Genomic DNA, 9,600 nt, shown 5'->3' with positions numbered 1-9,600 from the left:
AATGCATTGAATATTGAAAAATACCAAATGATGGAGAAGCTAAAAAGGGAGAATGCAAAAACCGAAAAGGTGATGCAGGAACTGCGAGAGCTTCAAGGCCAAGAAGGATGGGGCAGAGATCAGTTCGGCATGCAAAAGCCAATGAGATAGTACCCTAGGCCAAGAAGGATGCAGAGAGCAGCCACGGTGGAGGGCGTATAAGTCGGAAGAGTCAAGCAAGCAGTGTGTAATCCGAATGCGTGAAGAGGTCTGCAATTATGCAGCAGACTAGCCTCAAGAGCTAGGAGATGCTTGCCATAGAGAGGTTGATATAATAGTTGGGAGTATGGAATTTCCTTGAAAAAGCAAAATGTCGTTGTGTTTTGAAATAATAAAAATCTTGTAGACATTTCTTGAACTTGTGGCTATTCTCATGGTGCTCATAATATGTGATTTTGTATTGACCTGATTCCATGTTAGTACTTAAGTGTTTTAAGTAGTCCGGTGGTTAACAATAACCAGTCTAAAGGGCACTGGTACTATGCAACAAATTTTAGGGTAGCACGACAGTAGTGTAGGGATAGCACGGTAGTAGTGCAGGATAAGTTATCGCTAAAGCGGTGGTTGGTTGCACTAGGATACGAACAGCCACTAGCGTGGTGGTTTGCTTCTATTATTACAAGATGAATGGATTTGTAGGATGTGTGGATTCGTTATGGGAAACCAGCGTGGTGGTTGTTGGGATAAACTAAAAGCAAGCATGGGATGAAATCTGATGGCTAACAAAATGATAAACAATCTAAAGGGCACTGTTTTAGTATGGCACTGTGCAACAAATTTTAGGATAGCACGATAGTAGTGTAAGGATAGCACAGTAGTAGTGCAAGATTAGTGCAGGATAAGTTATCGCCAGCATGGTGGTTGGTTTGCACTAGGATATTAACAGCCACCAGCGCAGTGGTTTGCTTCTATTATTACAAGATGGATGGATTTGTAGGATGTGTGGATTCATTAGGGGAAACCAGCGTGGTGGTTGTTGGGATATACAAAAAACAAGCATGGGATTTATTGTTTGGGATTTACAAAAACAATTTAATAAAACCAGCACAGTGGTTGTTTGGGATATACTAAAAAGAAGCAGTCTCAAATACAAATTCCATTTTGTAGGACAAGTGGACATATTGTTTCCCTGTAATGAGACTACATACATTTTCTTAGTACTATCTCAATCGTCCTCGTCCACCACTCCAAGACACCCCAAGATGTGCTCATGTGTGTCTAAATCCAATTTGAAGAGACTCTTGCCCTTCTTTTGTTGTGGCACAGGTTGCATCTGGAACTTAATAGCTCTTACTAAATGAGAGTACACGTTTGTGGACTCTTATGTAGCAATTCGTAATTGCGGCCTCTCTTGGATGTTTTTTTGTACCAAAAAGCTCCGACTACTAGATCCCACTTCTCATAGGTTGTTTCCCAATTATCCTTAAATGTTTCCTTAACCTTGTACTTAGGTTTTGTGCACTGCAACAGAAAGTATGGGTCATCTTCCTCGTTCTCCCCAAAATCTGTGACAACTACAAAGTTATCCCTCTTCCAAACAGTCAATGAGGCCATTGAAACTCTCCCCAAACTGTGGCGAGTTGTTTGTCTCTCCATTGTTTGTCACTCCATCTGAACGTAGAGGGAAAACTTAAACTTGCTCCCATGTCTTCACAGTTGCAATGTTCTCATAATCATCATGATCCCCTATGATGCACGCACTGCAAAAACAAGAAAGTTTTCTCGTTTTAATCAGTTGGTTGTTGGAAAAGCCCCATATGCTATGCAGACCATGAACTCCTTTAATTTTCTCGCAATCGTGTCGGCTTCTCCTTTGCACTTCATCCACTTTCACTTCATGGAACACTCTGCGTACTATAGTATTCTCTCAGTATTCTTAAAGCTTTGTTTACTGTATGTTGACTGCGCGCTTGTGGAGAGGTTGGCTATAAGCCATGTTACAGCATCATGGGCATCATTGACTTTTTCTTGAGGGCATGCTAATTGGTGTTTAAACAGAGCTAATTGGCATCCATCATGTTCACCCTTGCCATGGCTAGACCGGTTAGGGATTTGAACCTGAGACGAAGTAGAATCCACGTGTTGATTTAAATTGAGAGGCAACACCATCTGACCATACCCAATGTTGTTTTATATTTTCTGCATGGGGATTTTTTTTTTCAGCCATTCCCAATGCAGTAGAAAAGCATGCTGCACAAATAGGGTGTCATGTTCCCTATCATCTGAAATGTAGAAATGGTAAATGCGTTGCACTGACCTAGACTCCTGTGAGTCAGCAAGTAGATTGGCATCAGGCGTAGAAGAATCAAGCAAATGACTGTATGTGATATGCACAAGAATTGTTATGTACCAGTGAGCACCTTGTATCTCATCTTGTTCTTGACGAGAATAATTTTCTGCAAAATCTATGATAGATACAATATGAGATATCCATGCTACTTGCTGATTTGGTGCTCATCTCATAGGTGAAATATCTCAAACACAGAGAATCTAAACCTTCAAAAACTCGCATGGATGGTTGCAAGCTGATAGCTTGTAAAGCTTACCCTTACTGAATGCTACCCCATATAGGCAACTTGTGGCCAGCCTAATTTAATTGACCAATGCAAGGCTTTCCATAGCATATGCAATGCACAAAGTGAGTCAAATTACGGATCAACCACAGGGATCACGTTGGAGAGCAGCCAAGATCATCTTGTGGTATTAAGGTACCTTGCAGTATGGGTTGGTTTCTGGACATGTATTCATGTGTTCTCACTTGGATCAAGTGCAATCACTTGGGAGTAGTAAATAGACAAACATTTGCATTGTTTTCCATTGAAGTAAAATAAAGCAGCTAGCATGTTAGTATGTGTTTTTGTGATAACAAAAGCTATATATTTGGCAAAGAATCATGTGTACCATGCAAGGACCGAGAACATTCAAGTGCAATTTCACTTCATCACGGCAAAGGTTGCATCTCAGGAAGTTGATTTGTATTTTTCTTTACAAATCAGCAACAAATAGCATGGATATCTTCAACAAGCCAAGAATTTTGAGTGTGCAAGGCTGTGCAAGGACTGCATGATAAAAAATGGATCAAATTTAAGGCATTCAAATAACTACTTGTGAGCCACTCAAAAAGATAGCATTCATTTCATGGTATGATAGAAGACAGAGCCTTTTGGCAATACTCATGTGCCAATTCGAGAGTTACTTTAAGTGGTGTACGCAGAATTATTTGTTAGCTACAACTTGGTGGGTCAAGTAGCAAAATATTCATCCAGTTTTATCTTCAAGTGCTTAAGTAGAGGTTCCCCTCAAATGGGTATGCATCACTTTAGCACAACATTGGAGGCTCGTTAACCCATGCATAATGATCTCATTTAGGTGTGTCCTTGGGTTGAGGAGAAGCTCACGTAGTGTACTTTAGAATGATTACTTGGTTGCATGTATGTATAGAACAAAAATTTGATGTTTTTGAATAAATTGCAATATCCTATAGTCTTCAGGATGCATGCTTCACATGCAACATAGCAATTGTAATGCTTTAACGATCTCGTTCCAAATACTTATTCCATAATTTTTTGCTCTCATGTTCAAGTTTGGAATGTCTACTACAACTTGAAGACAAAGTTTGTCGAATTCCTTTGAGCAATGCATATTTTATGGGTCATGCAAGATACCTATATACAGAAAAGTCCCTGAACCTCACAAAAAATGGCTACACCCAAGCAAACAATGACCCTGAATGAATCGGTTACATATTCTATGAAACACGACTCGCAATTGCTTCAACCTTGAAATTTCAATCACTTGTTTTTCAAAACAATATAGATGCAGAGAATAACGATAGCTAAGTCCTAGATTTGGATAAAACACGAAGCCATCAGAAAGATTTCATCTCAGAAAATTTTTAAGTTGGCGCGTTCTGTTACGAAATTCAACACACGTGACAATCCTAGGACAACCATCTTGAGAAACTATCCCTTAAGCTAGAGAGTGCCTTTCAGAGAGGGCTGGTGGTTGCAGAAATGGAACACAGAGGCTATCAGTTCGATCTGGCTGTGTATCATTGTTTTTTTCACTGCAGCCAAAGAATACACGCTGTCATAAAGTCTGTGAGTGAGCAGTTGGCGAGCTATTGTCGGACGTGAGAGTCAAAGAAGAAGAGAAGGAAGTGGATGGGATTCCTGAGAGGCAGAAGCTTTGCAGAGGTGATCGCAAGGCGTACTGGAGAAGACAAAAGCAGGCAAAAGCAAAAGGGAACCTTGTAAGCTGTGGAAGGATAAAAGCGTTCTCCATGAAACGACTCCGCATGCACATCTCTCACATGGGTACCAACTAACTTCAAGACTAAGTAGACTAAAAGAACGCATCGCTGCCACGTGGCTAGCAAACCGAATTCAAAGGGCCATTGTAGGCCGTCCTTAAAGGGGCAGGCCATAGCATTGATTAATGAAGCGGACGTGAAAGTGAGATTTGAAGAAGGGAGTTAATTTTTTTCAAATCCGTTCTGGAGTTTTTCTCGATCCTTCTTCTTCACCATTGTTGATCGTAAACGTGTCCAGCCATTCCTTTTCTCAGCGTCGTCTGCCACAATGTAAGTGATCCAACAGCTCCCTTTCTTGCCATCTACATAATCTTCGAGTTCGAATTGCATGCCTTTATCTTTCAATTGGTTCTTTTCTCTCTTTCTCGTGCTCTTTTGTGGTTTCCCCCGCATGGATTTCTGTATTACATGGAAGATATTTGTAATTCCAATAGGTAATTGAACACCTTGCCAGCTTCTTAGCGCTGACGGCCTGCTTACGTACGAACTTTTAAGGAGAGTAATTGCTGCGCATACATGCTTTGGTGTGCTCCTCTTCTCAAAGCTTGCGCCAGTCAAGCTAATTGCTGATTGCAAGGTTTTTAATTTAACTAATAAAGCTGATTTGTCCACGTGGAGTAACCGGTTTATATAAGCATCGAGTTACTTTCCTTGTTTATTGCATTATGCAGTTTACGGACAGCTATGTGCTCTTGCTCAATGCATTTGGCAATTTTAATAGGAACATTTGCACAGAAGTAATCAGGAGCGCACAAGGGAAAAAATCGTTGGAAGTTTTCTTTTCTCCATTGTTTTTAAAATCAACCGGAATGCTGTGCCATACATATCCCCTCCTCACCCCCGCCCCCGCCTTCTTTGTCTCCTTGCGTGGTGTGAACTAGCTCTTTCCTGAGTTTCGCTAGGTCCTTTGGGCCTCTGTTCATTATCTTAGAATATTGTGCAAAATCAATGGCTTTATCTTACGATTTGGGCTGGTAACTCCTTATATACCTAGATGTCAACGCCTCAAAGCTTGCGAGAAGTGCGTAAGCTTGCTCTTCTTCAAGTGTTGCAATAAAATGGCAATGTCGATGAGTTAATTTACATAGTGTCCAACCATCTTTGTGTTGCCTTGAGATATTGATCCTTTGATTACCTAAGATAGTGGTGTGGGAGGAACCTCTACTTAAGCTCTTGGCAATGTTTCAAAGATAAAACTGGATGAATATTTTGCTATTTGACCCACCAAGTTGAGCTAACAAATATTTCTGTGTACACCGCTTAAAGTAACTCTCGAATTGGCACATGAGTATTGCCAAAAGGCTCTGTCTTCTATCATACCATGAAATGAATGCTATCTTTTTGAGTGGCTCACAAGTAGTTATTTGAATGCCTTAAATTTGATCCACTTTTTATCATGCAGTCCTTGCACAGCCTTGCACACTCGAAATTCTTGGCTTGTTGAAGATATCCATGCTACTTGCTGATTTGTAGAGAAAAATACAGATCAACTTCCTGAGATGCAACCTTTGCCGTGATGAAGTGAAATCGCACTTGAATGTTCTTGGTCCTTGCATGGTACACATGATTCTTTGCCAAATATACAGCTTTTGTTATCACCAAAACACAGTAATGCATTTGTGGCCTATCAATTTCTCTAAGAAGAAGCCTCAACCTTGCTGCTTCACATACTAACATGCTAGCTGCTTTATTTTACTTCAATGGAAAACAATGCAAATGTTTGTCTATTTACTACTCCCAAGTGATTGCACTTGATCCAAGTGAGAACACATGAATACATGTCCAGAAACCAACCCATACTGCAAGGTACCTTAATACCACAAGATGATCTTGGCTGCTCTCCAACGTGATCCCCGTGGTTGATCCGTAATTTGACTCACTTTGTGCATTGCATATGCTATGGAAAGCCTTGCACTGGTCAATTAAATTAGGCTGGCCACAAGCTGCCTATACGGGGTGGCATTCAGTAAGGGTAAGCTTTATAAGCTGTCAGCTTGCAACCATCCATGCGAGTTTTCGAAGCTTTAGATTCTCTGTGTTTGAGATATTTCACCTATGAGAGGATCTTTCTGCCTTGAAGCTGCCAGATTTATATACCCAAACAATAGTCCCAAAGCTGTCATTTCAAAAGATTTGGATAAATCGGCCATTGTAGCTGTCACTAGTGCATTATTGTTTCTAGTTATGAGTATATCAGCAACATAAAAAAACACAAGCACCAAATCTGTTTTTAGATATGCAAAACTGTTTCTTAACCTTTTCAGAAGCAAGTGCTGGTCTGTTCTTGCATGCCATGTTCTTGGTGCCTATTTCAACCTATATAGAGCTTTCTCTAGTCTGCATGTAAGCTATTCTTGTACTCTTTCTACAATATAAACCTCTTTCTCCAAAAAGCCATTCAAAAAATGCGGATTTAACATCCATCTGGAAGATTGGTGAACTCTTCTCCTATAATACAACACAATGTCCTAATAGTGTTCAGTTTGCCACAGGAGCAAAGGTTTTAGGGAAGTCAATGCCCTCAACTTGGCTATATCCTTTTGCCACCACTGTTGCCTTGAATTTCTAAATATTGCCTTCAAAATCCTTCTTGACCCTATGGATCTAGGTAGTGGCAAGGACATTCTCTCTCTCTAGTGACTTACACAATTTCCTAGTGTTGTTGTTAATCATAGAATTATGCTTAGACCCATGGTAACCTGCCCTTCTTTGCTTTTGATAGGTTTTAAGAATGATCAAGATTCTTGCCTGTCATCCTGCATCTCAATGACAAAATGCTGCCTTTGATAAAGGGAATACTTCTCATTCAGCTTTTTCACCTTTTGTGATCTCTCGTGTCCTTTTCTGTTTATTTAAGGGAGTTGTATAATGTTAGAATTCTTCATGTGACCCAGATCCCATATAGCGAGTTCCTTCGCAGGAGGAAAGGGGGGGATTCTCTTCAACCAATTTCTGTTTTCCTTTTCAACCTGTTTGTCTTTATTATCCACATGTCTGGGTTATTCAAGCTTTGCTTTCGGCTGTCCATCCTCGTCTTCAAGAGAGAGAGTGGCATCTGTTTTTCCTATTTTCCAGCCTGAAAGTCATCAGCTTGATAAGACATTTCTGCTGAATAGCAGTTTCCTTTTTGCATACCATACAGCCTTTATGGCTTTCGTTCCTTTACATGACACACACAGATATATTTAGTAGAGTTTGCATCTAAAATTTTCCTCGTCTAATCTGGTCCATGCACATATGTTTTATAATTGGATTGATACATGTGGAAGCCTCAAGTGTTATGCCATCGATAGCCTTGGTAGATGCTTTGTTTAGGAAATACATAGTTGAAGTAATAGCTTCATCCCAAAACTTTTTTGGCACATTCTTCTCTCTCAACATTGTGTTGGTGCATTTTAGAGTAGGCTTGCTCTGTCTCTCAGGTACCCATTTTAGTGGAGGGTATATGTTGCTGTATATTCTCTTACTCCCACATTTTTGTGAAAATCAATGAAGGCTTGGAATTTGCAGTGTTGCACTCTCCACCATTATTAACTTGAGAGCTTCGATTCTCTATTTTGTTTGATTCTTTACCTGTGCCTTGAAGATTTGAAAATAGAGCACTTGTTCCATCATGTACACTCAAGTTTTTACGGAGTAATCATCATTGAATGTGACGAAGTAGATAGCTCCACCCAAAGACCTAGTGTCAAAGGGTCCCACGAAATCTGAATGCATCATTGCCAAGCTATCCTATGCTTTGTGTGCCTATCCTTTTGGAAAAGGATCTCTATCTTGTTTTTCAAACTGGGTGGTAGCTCATAGTTTGTTGTCCATGCAACTTGCCAAACTTTTGAAATCAAAGGCCATAAAATGTCTTCTTATCCTTGGCAGATGTCAATTTCTTGTTGGAATATTAGTGTACAAGCTGCAAAGATTCGTTACTTTTCCCTTTAGTTGTCACTTTATTGTCTTTGAGCATCAAGTGCAATGGTGAGGCGTGCCTTGGATTGGGAACGCAACACAGTCGAAGGCGAGCCACGAGCAAGCCTAGAACGGGTCGGCAAGTCCTAGAACAAAGACTAGAAGCAAGACCTACATGAGCAAGGGAGGTGGTGTAGGAGCCAAGCCATGAGCACACACAGAATGGCAACCATCATGTTGCTCATGTGACCATCTCTCAGATCCTAGGTCCAACCCCCCCGTGCTCTCCTCATATGGGGGCTTACAGACGGGGAGGTGACCTTTCCAACAACTGTTTGTTGCCGACGATCGGAGACATCCTGGACCCAGACGGAAGTAAAAACGCTTTTGTTGGAGCAACTGTCATAGCATTCTTCAAAGAAAACGTTGTGGTCACTTACTGCATAAGTCATGAGTAAAGCTTCGGCGACGGGAGCATTCCAAGAGTCTGCCCATGGCAACCCTCGAAGCATTGGAGTCCATTGCGCTTTATCATGGGTGGGGTTAACAGCGTCATCTTGATTGGGTGAGGAGCGAGACTGAGTGGCTAACTACTTCCGTACAAGACTACTCAACACTCTGGATCAATCTCCCGTATTTCAACATTGCGCTTGAGTAGCTTAATGTGCTCCAACCACAACTTGCATTTCGTCTTAGTATGACCATCCTCTTCACACAAAAAGCATCTGAACCTAGGTGGCCCTCAATCTTGGCACTGACCTTCTCACCGTTTCCTCTTCCTTTTCCTTAGTCTTGCTTGAGCCTTGGAGGGCGCTCGTCTTTTGTTTGGTTTCCTGAGCCACCTGGTTGACACCCGCAATGCATTTCTTGGCATACCAACACTAATCATGTCCACACTTGGAAGACGCGTCATAATGCTTGGTTTTGCACTCATCCTCAGTGAGCCCATGTAGAAAGCACTTGTTACATGATTTCTCGCATACCTAGCTCTTGCAACGCCTTTGGACTTGAAGTTGTCTCTTTTTGTTGATGTCAATATGTCTTGGTCCTCACTTTCCTCGCCTTTCTTTTTCAGCTTGGCCTTGGTTGTACCACTCTTTTCCAAGGCAATGGCTCAATTCAAGAACTCGTCATGTCTTGATTTGATTCACAATCTTGGGTGAACGCAAATCCATGCGCAAACCATTAAGCATCCAGGTACACAAGGATTAATCATCTAGTGGTATACTCAGTTGATTGATGAGGGCCCACATTGCAGCACAAATATTCTATGGGTTCGCCTTTTCTTTGTTTCAAGTCATTCAGCTTGGTCTGGATATTTTTTCATTGATTCTCTACCTGAACCT

The 9,600-nt window shown here is 41.1% G+C and overlaps 1 protein-coding gene across 2 annotated transcripts in view; it reads left to right on the top strand.

Annotated features, from left to right (window-relative positions):
• Positions 1 to 4,488: 4,488 nt before the first annotated feature.
• The window catches only part of LOC147901978 (cytochrome b-c1 complex subunit 6-1, mitochondrial-like), a 51,222-nt gene continuing 46,110 nt past the window's right edge, over positions 4,489 to 9,600 (top strand). Inside the window, exon 1 of one of the 2 annotated variants that reach the window (XM_087375201.1) lies at positions 4,489 to 4,621. In XM_087375201.1, coding sequence (XP_087231327.1) covers positions 4,620 to 4,621 — 2 coding nt within the window. In that variant the 5' untranslated portion in view covers positions 4,489 to 4,619. Of the gene's footprint in view, positions 4,622 to 4,807; positions 4,876 to 9,600 lie in introns of those variants that run through there. The other variant, XM_087375200.1, reaches the window with a different exon arrangement.

The sequence above is a fragment of the Dipteris shenzhenensis genome, chromosome 5 (assembly GCF_047967505.1).
Source record: "Dipteris shenzhenensis isolate YYH24624 ecotype China chromosome 5, Dip_SZ_1.0, whole genome shotgun sequence".
Lineage (NCBI taxonomy): Eukaryota > Viridiplantae > Streptophyta > Polypodiopsida > Gleicheniales > Dipteridaceae > Dipteris > Dipteris shenzhenensis.
Note: the sequence above shows the minus strand (reverse complement) of the source record. Positions and strands in the feature narration are given on the sequence as shown.